We start from the raw sequence: 14,094 nt of genomic DNA, 5'->3' as shown, positions 1-14,094 counted from the left end.
GGACAAAGTTTTTGCACTTCAGTTAATGTGTAGAAGACAATGTTGTTCACAGAATTAAATGTGACATTTGAAGTGAGGTGAGCAGTCTTATTTTCCTCATTTTTTGTAATGCCTTTGAATAATATGAGGGATATGAATCGCAATAAATCGCAGAATCGAATCGCAATACTATTGAATCGTGGCCCAAATATCGCAATACTATTGAATCGTCACATTTTTGCCAATTCCCACCCCTACTATCCAATACTGACCAGGCTCTGCTGGAAGGGGCTCGTTAACACGGCCCTTCTTAGCCCATTCTCAGAATCTCCCGTTCACAAGCTGCTGCAGCCCGGCTCCTCTCTGCTGACAGACACAGGCCGGGATGGGGCTGTTGTTTTCCTGCCAGCTCTGTGGATGATCACCGGGTTGAGATTTCTGCTGCAGCCGTGGACGAGCACATCTCAGCTGCTCCTCAGAGACGCTGCACTCAGCGGAGATGAAGGAAGAAACAGAGAAGAAAGCGCCACGTCTGCAGATTCAGTTTTGCTCCGGCTGCTCGTGGACACGTGTGAAAAGCTGATTCGCGCCTTCCTCCACTTCGGCGTATAAAACTATCAAACCTGACTGGAGATTTGTCGCCTAACAAACGTGTCTGTGTGTAGAAGGATGTGTTGGTTTTTTGGACCTTGGGGTCTGCATCAAGATGGCTGCCGGCCTGACTTCCCGGCACAGCTCCCCATCGAGATTCATAAACAGGAGAAACGGTACAATCCTCATCACTCAGTTTGTACCGTAGCTAGGGTTGCAAAGGGGCAGAAAGTTTCCAGTAAAATTGCCATGGGAAGTTAAGCTCGGGAATTTTGGGAATTTTGAAAAAAAAAATCCATCAATTGTAAAATATGTTTACAGACTATTCCAATTGTTTGGCTAACTATTTATATCTCTGGCATTGCATTAGTGTTTTTTTACAATCTTTTTTCTCATCTTATTCTACAGAACAATGCCACGTGCACTCTCTCATGTGTGGAGACATTTCACCTCATCCAATGTAGAAGGAAAGGCTGTGTACATTTGCAAATACTGTGCAAAGACCTATGTTAAGAATGACACAACGATGCAGAAGCATATAGTCAAGTGCCCAAAGTTTCCTCAGGGCTCAAATCAGCCTATGACAAAACAAAATGTTTATATTTATGTCTGTATATGACAAGGTAAATACAGTTAGTATAAATTACCCACAATATTCCCTTTAATTCCCGTTTATTCCCGTTAATTCCCTTTAATTCCCGTATATTCCCGTTAATTCCCGTTAATTCCCATGGAAAGTTTCCAAGTTTGAATATTCCCGGAATTTTGCAACCCTAACCGTAGCCCCACATATTTTTAAAACTACACTATTAGCATTAGTCATAGTCGATAGTAAGATAGCACCACTTTATTATTGTTTGCCTTTTAAAATCTCTTCATAATCAAATTCATTGTTTTTTGTGAACTGAGATCCGTCGTCTTTCCTCCTCTACAGGCAGATTGTTTAAATACTATGAGCGTCAGTGGCAGTGATTTTAAATCTCTCTAACAGAAACTCATCTCCTTGTTTCCAGATCCGGCTCGGCACCGCCCCCCCGCCCCTGGCTAGGATTTTGTGACATCTGTGACATCTCTGCTGATGTTGTCTCCGCTCTGTCCCCTGTTGGACCGGCCTTTGCAGAAATAATGACCCTCCGCTTCCCCGCTGCCGTTAACCAGCGTCCCCATCTCCTCCCCCCCCCGACCAACCCTGCGATATGTAGGCCACAGAAATCGCTGGAAATGATACAAGTATATGTGCCGGGGTCAAACCGCGAGCGAGCGGAGCGCCGGCCTGCTGGGAGCGCTGCTGTCTAATGATAGGCTGAACGACGCCACGGCTCCATCGCCGCTGACACTGAGCTGCAGGGGGGAGGCGGCACCGGGTCAAAGGTCGGGGCGTCCCACCTTTTAAACAACTTCCCGCCTAACCACTGATCCACGGGCATGTCAGGCCGGCCTCCAGCGGGGGAATGGGAATTGCATTAAACATCTGCAGACAGAAATAGAAGAGAGAGCAGGAGAGAGAGAGAGAGAGAGAATGAGGGCGAGTTCACTGCGGTGAATTAGTACCCACGGTGTTATTATTGTAATCAGAGGGCTTGCCGTGGGGGGGGAACTCCCGTCCGACAGCGTGGGCCCCCAGACCTTCCTCTGTATAATCACTATCATTTACCACAGTGCAGCACTCCTCTGTTTATTGAGATATTAATCTGGGGGAAACAAAGCTTTTGACAAAACAAATTAACGCTCTCAAAGAAGCGCTGCACTAATGGCGTCCATTGAGATTGATATTAAAAAATGTGGATGAGATGTGTGTGTTTGTGGGGGGGTGGTGAGGATAAAGAAGCAGGCCCTAGTTGACTCCTCCTCCTCCTCCTCTCGTAGGAGTCGGTCTACACAGGGTTTCCCCCAGGGGGCGGGTCCCAGCTGAGCACTGGAGATCAGCATCAGCACATTATGTCAAATGCAATGAGGGATGTAAAGATAATGATGATGGCCGTCGTGTTTTTCCCATTAACTCTTCCACCCTGGAGTGAATCCTTTCTGTCTCTTCAGTCCTGCTTGTTAATATACATTCACTTGTCCTGGGTTGACCAAGCGAGAGCGGCGTCCGGACGCCTGAGCCGCGAGAACCCGTGCTTCACATCGTCCGGCGCCGCGGCCGAAACAGAAGACATGTGCATTCTGTCTTCATTCATTTAGTGGATCTGATCTTGATGCTGGATCGTGATCTTGCTGCTGACCAGAGACTATGATGCACCAGGACTACTTGACATATAGTATTGGAAAAAAATGCTGCTAAAAAACTTTAATCTTGATGATGTTTTCCTACACTTGACATCTATTGCCCTCATGTCCGTCCTTCAACTTTGGAAATGTAGTAATAATTTCGGATGCTGCAGTTGAAGACCGATTGCATCACGTAAGTGCGACTGGACTGTCCCGGTACAAAGGCTCCTCCAAATACGGATGACAAATGTGTCCTTCTTCCACCAGGGGGATCCTTACCGGTCCTGCATATCCCATGATGCATTGGGATTCTGTGACAAACTGTTTTTCGAAAAAGTAAGAAATGAGGCGAAAACGTCAAAAGAATTAATTTTTGAAATTGAAGTACTTGACCGAAAAAATTTTAACGGTTATCATGTAAGAAAAACAACAACATTGTTTTAAATCAACTAAAGAAGTTTTTAATCCGTAGCTCTGTTGCTAGGCGACAGCTGTGAGGGTGGGACAAGCTGGTGATGCAATAAGGAGAACATGACCGTCTCTCGTTTCGGTTTCATTTCGGCGCCGACCCGATGAAGGATGTTGGCGTGGGATGTGACCTCTGACCTAAGACGCAGCTTATGTCATCTTGCTGCTGACCAGAGACTATGATGCAGCAGGACTGCTTGACATATAGTATTGAAGTTATCCTTCAAAATGTTTACCCTCATCGATGCTGCTAAAAAACTTTAATCCCGATGATGTTTTCCTTCACTTGACATCTATTCTATCTATCCCTCACATGTGTCTCTGAGGTTTCTACATATTTTTACCTGTTAAAAGGGTTTTTAGTAGTTTGTCCTGACTCTTGTTGAGGGTTAAGGACAGAGGATGTCTCACCATGTTAAAGCCCTATGAGACAAACTGTGATTTGTGAATGTGGGCTATACAAATAAAATTTGATTGATTGATTGATTTGATTTGCACACACACGGACAACCCACAGGTTCAGCTGCACCTCCGAGTCGTTCACCATCAAACCAGTATTGCACATGTTCCCTCTATGGCTCACGTGATGCACTACACAATCCATATAACGTTACACAAATGATTTGGGAGTAAATGGTTACAAATCCTTGTAATCTCTCTCTCCCTTATGTGCTTTTGACCCTGGAGCCACAGCTCAAAGCCGTCCTCGGGGTTCTGTTAGAAGTGGGACAGTCGGGCCCGAGCCAAATGTCACACTGCAGTGGATGCATCTATTTTCTGCTCACGTCCGCCCACACACACACACACACACACACACACACACACACACACACACACACACACAGACGCCACACTCGCTCATTTGCTGCAGGTTTATGAGGGAGATCAAAAAAAAAAAACAGAAACCTCCATGAATAAATCAATGTGAATAAATCTTCCAAAAACATACATAAAACCTGATAAACCATAACAAATAACCATAATAAAGCGAAGAGGAAGGCAAACTCCCAGTCGTGTAAAGGTCAGACAGATTTCCGCTGGAGGAAAGTGGCTTCACGAGTGGCTCTCTCTCCTGACAGCGAATCTCTCAAACGCATCGCTGGCATAAAGGTGGCGTATGGAAAACACGTTCCCGCCCATCGGTCAAACGAGTTGTCATTTTCATGGTTTATGGAATATACATATATCTCCTCAGGCGCTTGGATTGTTTCTCTGTCGTCTTTAAACCCGAACGCTACGCCGAGAGAGAGCAGCTTCCATTTGAGGCGAAGAAAGTAATGGCAGCTTTCATATTCATATGTATGCACTCACACACACTCACTCACACACACACACACTCACACACACACACACACACACACACACACACAGGAGACATGAATTGTCGCATTAGGCTCTGGAGTAATGCTGTAATCTCTAAGAAACAGCAAAATGCAATATTATCTGATAGCAAAACAAAACTCATTATCATACAAGCTGAACCCATGTTATTAAAAGTGTGTAATCTGGTTATATCCCCAAAATAATACAAGAACAAACCAAACCACTTTAAGGATGCTGTTGTTAACCCACACCCTGGATATGTCAAAGGTCAAACATTAACAACATGTTATGGATTATATTATTATATTAAAACTGTGCCAGGTTTTTTTTTTTTCTTTGTTCCATTGTTTTTTTGAATAAATAAAAAATCTACTCCACCTTAAAATCTCTCTCTGACTTTCTCTCTCCACTGGATCAATAAGGAATTTCACTGAATGGGGCGCAGAGGAGGGCGAGCGAGAGATCAGGCAACAGGCGGGAGAGAGAGAGAGAGAGAGAGAGAGAGAGAGAGTGCATCATTCAGGTCACAAACTCCAAAAACATTTTTTATTTTTTTCGTTCGGCTGTTGCAGTACAAGAAGTCATTTTTCATAGTATTTGTTACTTTTTGTTGCTTTTGATCATCTGGTGTCTGTATTTACAAAGCAGGAATAAAGTTACTTCATGTGTGGCTCCTATGTACACGCCTTCACCGATTGGTCGACCGGTGCGTTCGCGACCTTTACAGTCTGTGGGTCGTCTCCGCCACACACAGGAAACAAGTCCACTTCCTGTCTAGGCTCTAACAGCAAAGTAGGGACGGGGGGGGGGACGGGACGGGGGGGCACCAGTCAGCCCCCCGGAGGATGCAGAACCTCAAGTCAACAAATTGAATACTCTCTTTAAAACAATAGCAAGGCAGTCACTCGACTTGTTCGAACGCCCTCGGGGCAAACAACCAGAGAGAGAACGGTGGAGAGGGCCGGCCAGTCTATATGGGGGCGGGCTCTCCTGCTCTGGAAGGGGGCGGGGCCGCGCCTCCTCAGGCTCCTCCTCTGCCTCTACTCCACTTCTGTCCGCCGCCGTCGATTCATCGCGGGACAAGATGAAGGCAACACTGAAGCCACTCCCACTGCCGGCCTGGGACCAGAGCTCTTTACCGAGATGGACTGTTTTCACTTCTGATGTTCAGTAATGAGCACTTCTGGATGAGTGTGTGTCTGCGTGTGTGTGTCTGCGTGTGTGTGTGTGTGTGTGTGTGTGTGCGTGTGTGTGTGTCTGTGTGTGTGTGCGTGCTTGCCTTGTGAGCGTTCTAGTTTCTGTTTTGGCTCAATAAAAGATATTTTTGGCAACAATGAAGAGCTTTCTGTGAGACGTTTTTAGGTTATGATAGTGAACTATATTCCCAGTCTCCACAGTTAACTACTCCTATCAAATAATGACTCCAAAAAGACCTAAGAAAGGGAAACTAGATACAATATAAAATGATATTCCCATCTCCGGAGGCAGGTCTGAGTTGATATTACATAAAAAAAACTTTAACAAAGTTTTAAAGTTTTGAAATATCTGAAGGTAAAGGGGGGGGATGGGTACATTCAGAGTGCTGGACTTGGCCTCAGGGCAGCAACAGACCAGGGGAGGACTGGGTGGAGAGAGGTTCTATGAATGTTTAGTGGAAACACATCACTCATCTCCATCAGACAGAGGAGGGTTGAAGACAGAGGCTGCTGCTGCACAGTCAGCCAGGACTTCCCCTGAAGGTCCCTCTGTCTGCTCGTCTGTTAGTTAAATCAATGTCAAGAGAAAGAAAGGCAACCAAACAAGCAGGAAGTGGAGAGATGCAAGCAGGAGGCGAGGTGGGCGGCGGCTTCCGGCCGTCACTACAGTCCCCGGCGTCCTGTCCCGGGTTTCAGTCACAGGCTGGTGACCAGCTGCATCTGTCCGTCGGCCTCGCCGTGGCCCAGCTCCTGGTGCCCCTCCCCACTGGGTCTCCGGGCCGCGACCTGGTAGAAGGTCTGCATGGGGGCGCCTCGGGTGCCCAGGGCCGGCCTCCCGGAGGAGTAGTACAGCTCCTCGGGGGGCTGGGCGGAGCGCGGCGCCACCTCCAGGGGCTCCGGGCTGCTGTCCGGGTAGGGCGAGTCCCGCAGGTTGGTGATGCTGGTGTACAGGGAGTCCCGGGCCGGGGAGTCCGGCGCCCGGCCGCCGCCGCCGCCCTGCCCGCCGGCGCTCTGGCCGCTGTGGCCGCTGTGGCCCAGGCTCTCGGTGAGGTCGGCGGTGTAGCTCTCTGACTCCTCGGGGTCGCTCTGGTAGAGGAGCGACTGGGCGCGCTGCAGCAGCAGCGGTTCCTCCAGAGCTTTGTAGAGCAGCTCCACATCCTGGGGGGGGCGCTGCCTCCCGTCCCTCATGAAGTCCTCGTCTTCGTCCGTGCTCATCGACAGCTCCGGCCCAGCGACCACCGTCCCTCGACCGACGCCACCGTGAGGACGCCCCCTGGCCAGGCTGCCACACCCTCTGTCCCCTCCGTCACCTCCTCCTCCTCCTCCTCCTCCTCCTCCTCCTCCTCCTCCTCCTCCTCCTCCTCCTCCTCCTCCTCCTCCTCCGACACCCCCCCTCAGGTTGTTATGCACCAGCTCCGAGATGATCATCTTCTCGAAGGCTGCCGCGTCGGAGAGGTTTCGCCGGATGCCTCCGCCGCCGAGGGCCTCGGAGCCGCGGGGGTTGAGGAGGGGCGGAGGACTGTCTCCGCCCCCTCCGCCCCCCCCCAGGAAGTCACAGCTGCCTCCGCCTCCGCCGCCCGGGCCGCTGCGCAGGGAGTAGCTGTTGTTGAAGTTACCGTTCAAGGGCAAAGTTTCCATCCCACAGGGGTCCCGGGCCTTGGATAGCGTGCTCTCTGTTCACAAGCAAGAGATTATATAGTTATTATACAGACACGTTTACATGCAGGAGAAAGAGATTAAATAACTTATAGTAAAATGTAACTTGGTGAATCTGACAGTGATTTGTACTCACTTGGATCACGAAAGGTTCCTGTGCATCCCGGAGAAAGTCATGTGGAGTGAATAAAAGGAAAGATAAGTAAGTGTTCTTTAATGGGGCAACATTAACTTAATGTATCTCTTTTAGAGCGCTACCATTAACAGAATAAAAAAAATATCCTGGTCCATTCGCCACCTTTATTTTCTCTCTCTGTCTTTCTCTCACATCCAACCTCCAAACTCCCAAAGGCACACACACACACACTCACATTCACTTTGATTTATGCAGACTTACTTCTGATTTTTCTGACACAACATTTACATCCAAGCCACAGCCAATACTCAGAATACAGGATATATATTTACCACTATCAGTGATACCTAGACGTATCCATAATTCATGCAAAACCTTGTACAGTCGCTCTAATGTTTATTTTGGCAGAATTTATTTAGCCTGAAATGATGTTGTGCTGCAACATCTCCGTCGCACGGCAAAGCCACAGCCACACAAACAGAGAGGCATGTTCGTATTTAAAATTCAAAGTGCAGCGTGACTTTAATCAACGCTCTCATTCGTTGGTGGTGTGGGTAATTAGACATTCTAATGAAGTGCTCTCCCTGCTTCCTCTCCCACTCTCTTCTAAAAATGTCCCGGCTGCCAGGCCCGTGGCCATCAGGCTTGACGTATTGTGCGGAGAGGATTTAAAATATTTAGCAGAAACGCTGCCTTAAAATTTCAGTCCTCAGACACCAGGCCAGATCCTCAGCGGGCGCACGCACGCAGAGCCAGAGATCAGCCGTGGCTCCACCCGGTACCGAGTCAATATTGGTTCCGTCACGGAGCAATTACCAAAATATGTCTAATGCAGCAATTATAGACATCCACAGAAGGCAATGGGGATGCGGAATGTAATAAAACAGCTATCAGGCTGTTTAAATAGCCCCACTCTCCACATGCTCACATACAGGGGGCGCTGTGACCGACCTACATCCAGATGGACCGGCCCCGGCCCACCGAGCTGTCCCATCCCTTTCTGTGGCTGTCCTGATCTGAGCCGACTACTTCTCCTGCCCAGGAAACATGAGGAAAACCGTCCTCAAGATTTCTGGCAGCCACGACTGCAGCTAAACTTCTAATCGATTTGTGGTTTCTGTTCTCATGAAGATTTGAGATCTCACCAGATGGCCGGTGAGGCTATAGGCAGAGTTTGGCGCTGCTCTGCTGAGGCTCGTGAATCTGTCTGACAGCTCCACGGGCCGAGACAACAACACACAAACACGCCTGTCTCTGTCTCTCTCTCACACACACACACACACAGACACACACACACACACACACACATGTGCAAGCACTCAAATGCAGAAGCGAGTGTGTGTGTACACCACGTCAGACTACTGACAGAGTAACAGACAGAAGGACAGCCAGGGGAGAGCACACTGCACACACACTGTTGTTGTGCTGTCAGGACACACACACACACACACACACACACACTGGAGTGTTTACGAGGAGCTAACCGGTGGAGTTGAAGACCCCAGGTGAGGGGGGGGTGAAGCTCTCAGCCAGCAGAGTGTTGTAAGGAGAGGTTCCAGTGCGAGTCTGCAACACTGGGTTTGTCAGGAGGTGGTTGCCCATGGTTGCTGCAAGACACAAACATAAAAAACAAAAACAAAAACGATGAATATAATCATAAACAAGCTCTTATCTTTTGCCTGGAGTGTATGCAGAGCAAGGCCGGCGCAGAAACGCTGCACACAATAGGTGTAATATTTAGAAACTCACATTTCCAGACTCCTGTAATAACATCTGGAATCACAGAAATATTTACTGTTTATTCAAATGGGGTTATTCTTTGTTATGCTGATGCTTTATAGTGCAATGTTTATGATGCCTGCTGATTGTAACCTTTGAGTAAAAAAACAATTGCAAGGGAAGGGTACTGCAGTCCCCCCCCCCCTTTGGCTCCTGACATTGTAGTCAGACGGGGGGGACGGGACAGTAATGCGTGCCATTATGTCGGCTGGAGGTGCAGCCATTGAAACACAGTTAATTTCACAGGGAAACGTGAATGCCACCACGAGACAAATATAATTCAAAGAAATGGCACACTGGGAGTGTTGTGTAATGCTCGTGTACGGCTCCAGCCGGAGGCGAGTGGAATAGAAATGCCATGAAATTAAAAATAGGACAGCATGACGGAGAGCGGTCCGAGGCAAAGTGCAACCTGCAGGTCTCACGCCCGCCGTTCATCACCCGGCGAGGGAGGAAGGAACTGGAGAGAAATAAAGAAATGAAACACGTATTCTCAGGCACTTTTTCCTCTTTATTCGTCACTTTCCCGTCCTCCTGCACGTCCCCCTGTCCGTCTCTGTGGCACGCCGGCTCACACCGCTCTCCCTCCGTTCTCTGGCTCGCCCGCCTGTGTCTTCACTCAGTTCCTCCTGCCAGAATTCTTTTCAAACACCAACCAAATGAGTCGGGATTAGCAGCCTGTCGGTATCTCACAGGAATATCCTGTAGGAAATTAAAGGAACTAGCTTGAAGTGGAAAGAGAAAGTAGGGCAAGGGGAATCACGGGAGGCCGCGTGTGTGTGTGTGTGTGTGTGTGTGTGTGTGTGTGTGTGTGTGTACACTCCATGTCTTGTGGACACATTACCATTATCAGGAAGAGATTTGCAGTTCATGAAGAAGTAAAGTGGAGAAATCAAAGAGATCCGCGATGCGAGTGATAACGACGCAGTGTTTTCTCCTCCATATTCAGCCTCTTTAATTACTCCTCCATGATAGCGCTCCTCTCTCTACGTCTCTCTTTTCCTCTCCTCTCCTCCCTCCCCCACTCCCTCCCTCCCCCTTCCTCTTCCACTTTCTGTGAACTGGCAAACTTTTTCTCGGAAGCACAGAAAAAAAATGAAGGCTTCACGGCACAGTTGTTTTAGTTTGACAGCGCAACATGGAACGCTCCACATTGTGTGTCTGCTTCAGGCCCGGTGATTGCTCTATCGTGACGGAAAAGCCCCCCCACCCTTAAAAAAAACCCCCGACCCGACAGCCCTGCCACACACACACACACAACACACACACACAGACACACAAACACAAACACCTCATCCATCCAGCTCACTCACTCCTCACCCCCTGCCTTGCTTCTGTCACTCTCCTCAATTAGAATAATTACCCCCTGTTCGCTCACACGCTAATCAGTTCATTAAAAACCAAATGGATGGAATTAGCATAGAGAACGATGGCTGATTTAGCTGCTGCCTCTGTGTCATCATCAACGCCCACCCCCTGGAACCGGAAACCCGAGCCGACCGCCATCGTCTCCGTGTCACCGATGGCGGCGGCGGCGGAAGGGAAGCCACCAGTTGCTGAGAATAACACAATCAGCGACTTCACACACATTTTGAAACCTCCACAGTTTTCTAATAATGCCTGGTACCCACGATGCACTGAGCGCTGTTAGAGCCGGCTGCATGCGTCACCGCTTTCTGGCTCCGAAAATATGGAAGTTTGTTTGGATGAGATCGATTCAGTGCAGGTAGAGAAGTCTAAGAATTTAAACCAGGGCTGTCAGGTTGAGTCAGAGTCCACTTATATTATAATATGTTGCTATAATTATGGTCACAGCACCAGCAATTATGTGATATATGGTCAGGCACAAGAAATATTTCTGTGTATTTTGTGTAGAAACTATACTTATATATATATATATATAATAACATCTTTTTTACAAAGTACAAACCAAACCTATATTATTGGAGAAAGGAAAAAAAATATCTTGTATGTAAATTCAACAAATGTAAAGACACCATCACAACTCTTTGTCATTATCGCAATTTAAAAATTGAAGACACATAATTAAATGATAGACGAGATAAAACACTATTTTGTGAAAAAGGCAGCGAGGGTAAAAAATAATTATAGCCTGTAACACATGTGATCTTAGATATGGTAAAATGGCTCCAGAGCCTCTTTCTTATTATTCATCATTATTTTTAAATACTTAAAATTGTAGATGCACTTAAATCTTCTTAATTACAGTAGCAGGAGTTAGCAAACTGAAACCCACCATCCATCAAGCAGCCTGAAACCAAATGAAGCTATTGTTGCTACTAACTTCCATTTGGCTGTAAGTCAATCTGAACCATTAATTAACCTTATTAACCCGAATGTGAGCATGTGTTTCATTATCCTTCATTCTGTCGTTTACACACATTTAACAGTGAATAATGACGATGTGCTTTGCTTTAATCTGTCCACTCGACTCTCAGGATTTGTTTTTGCTCAGCCTTGTCTTTTACACTACACACACTACCCTACACACACTACCCTACACACACTACACTACACACACTACCCTACACACACTACCCTACACACACTACCCTACACACACTACACTACACACTAGGGACGGGAATCGGCAGGGACCTCCCGATACGATACTATCACGATACATAGGTGGCGATACGATATGTATTGCGATTCGATATTACGATTTCCTGGGATTTCTTTTGGTTATTAATTTTTTTTTAAATACTGGACCATGGAAAAATGTTGAATCATTCCATCAAATACAACACAGTCAAATTCACTTAGAGCTTTACCAGTTTCATTTCAGATATTAACATTAACTTAACGACTGCCGGGCAGCCAATAGAGAAAATAAATAAAAATGTTCCCTATTATTGTATAGCCCCTGTCAACTGCACACAAACTGACAGATTAAGAAATGTATGCCACTTAGGCTACTTTTAAACAATAAATAAAAGGTAAATTAAATAGAATGAATAAAAGTTTACTTAAAATATAAACTTTGAAATAAACAAAAAGTCGGCTGTTGTTGTTTGCATGTAGCCGATGCAAAGCTAGTGCTTGGGTATGTTTAGATTCTTGTGCAAAAACAAGAGCTGGTCAACATGCTCTGGGGTGATGTTGCCCCCCTCATATATCCCCCCCGTATAAACCAATAAATATGTTTTAAAAATCGATTTGGGAAGCAGCATATCGATTTAAAATCGTCATCCACAAGAATCGCGATTTGTAACTGAAGCGATTTTTCCCCCCATCCCTACAATACACACACTACCCTACACACACTACCCTACACACACTACCCTACACACAAGCACGTCAGAGTTTTCGGGGTGAGTGTGTAGAAGTTAACGAAGAGGAAGCGGAGCAGAAACAAGGCGAGACCTCACCGCGGTTGAGGGTGGGGGTGCTGTTGAGATCTCCCGCCATGAAGGAAGATTCTGTCTGCTTCCGAACCGTGTCGTTCCACATCCTGCGGATACGACTCTGGAAGAGGGAGCAGAGCAACAGAAAGCAAGTAAGTTAAATATAGAAACACGGCGGGTGGACTTTGTAGCTCAGTGGGGGGGCTGTAATCAAAACTGTGGGACTCGCTCTCATCCACCAAGAACAAGAGACAAACATGTCAGATGAAGAGAGAGAGAGGTGCCGGATGAAGGGGGCGAGCAGCGAAGTCATGTCACGAGAGGTGATAACAAACCAGAGATGAGTGAGATATGATCGCTGATGCAATTGTAATTTGCGAGCGTCTCGTTGAATTGTGGGAAAATTTGTTTGTTTCATTTGTGAGGAATAACTGATGTCATGACCCGGCTCCTGAGCCGTGATATAAATGGGATAAACACAGACTTTAAACAGGAAGTTTATTAATAAGTTAATTATGACATATTGTGTCTGTGAGGCGCGTTAGTGTGTAAGTGTGATGAATGAATGAACAGTGTTGTACGGTGAGAAAACCAGCTGAAGAAAACCTGGTCCCAGAGGGATGACTGGATTATATGAAACAAGTCTGTAAATTAGTTTAATATCTTTCTGTTTAAAATCAGCATTTCTCCAGTTTATGTCACGTAGTTTCTCTCTCTCCATCCCTCCTGCACCATGTTTTCTTCGACCAGGTTTTACACTTTTCATTAATCGACCTGCTGATCCACTAACACTGACTAACACACCTCAAAACCCTTCATATGGTTTCTGTTAATGTCTTATAATTATAATTCCGTTTATCTTTCCATTTAAAATGCCAGCATGTACAGTACTTCCTGCCTTTATTTTGCGCATGGCCTTCAAAAGACATATATTTTATTATTTTATGAATGAGTCATCTACCCTGTAAAGCACAGGGTCTGCCACTAATGGATGGAAACTAAAATTACTACAATTAAAACACTCCGGGAGAGTAAACAGATTTTTAACCAAACCATGTAGTGAACACATCAAATATCAAAACCCTTAATATGTCTTATAATTAAGTTGGTTTATCTTTCCATTTAAAATCCATGTCTGGTCAGGACTCCATTGTGTGTCTGTGCATCTACACATACACCAGCATGTACAGTACTTCCTGCCTTTATTTTGCGAATGGCCTTCAAATGTCATATTTTGTTTTATTTTATTAATGAGTCATCTACTCTGCTAATAATGGACGGAAACATCAAATTAAAACACTCCGGGGGAGAAAACTGCCTGATCAGACCAGATTTTCAACCGGACCATGTAGCGAACACATCAATTATCATCACATATAACACACTT

The 14,094-nt window shown here is 46.4% G+C and overlaps 1 protein-coding gene across 1 annotated transcript in view; it reads right to left on the bottom strand.

Moving 5' to 3' along the window:
• Nucleotides 1-6,464: 6,464 nt before the first annotated feature.
• The window catches only part of adgrl1a (adhesion G protein-coupled receptor L1a), a 67,691-nt gene continuing 60,061 nt past the window's right edge, over nucleotides 6,465-14,094 (bottom strand). The window contains exons 22-26 of the mRNA XM_061089905.1: nucleotides 12,732-12,828; nucleotides 9,045-9,167; nucleotides 7,561-7,578; nucleotides 7,157-7,441; nucleotides 6,465-7,084 (exon numbers count right to left, since the gene is read on the bottom strand). Coding sequence (XP_060945888.1) covers nucleotides 6,465-7,084; nucleotides 7,157-7,441; nucleotides 7,561-7,578; nucleotides 9,045-9,167; nucleotides 12,732-12,828 — 1,143 coding nt within the window. The remainder of the gene's footprint in view (nucleotides 7,085-7,156; nucleotides 7,442-7,560; nucleotides 7,579-9,044; nucleotides 9,168-12,731; nucleotides 12,829-14,094) is intronic.

The sequence above is a fragment of the Limanda limanda genome, chromosome 17, assembly GCF_963576545.1.
Source record: "Limanda limanda chromosome 17, fLimLim1.1, whole genome shotgun sequence".
NCBI classification, from domain to species: domain Eukaryota; kingdom Metazoa; phylum Chordata; class Actinopteri; order Pleuronectiformes; family Pleuronectidae; genus Limanda; species Limanda limanda.
The sequence above is the reverse complement of the archived record's forward strand: the minus strand, read 5'-3'. Positions and strand labels throughout refer to the sequence as shown.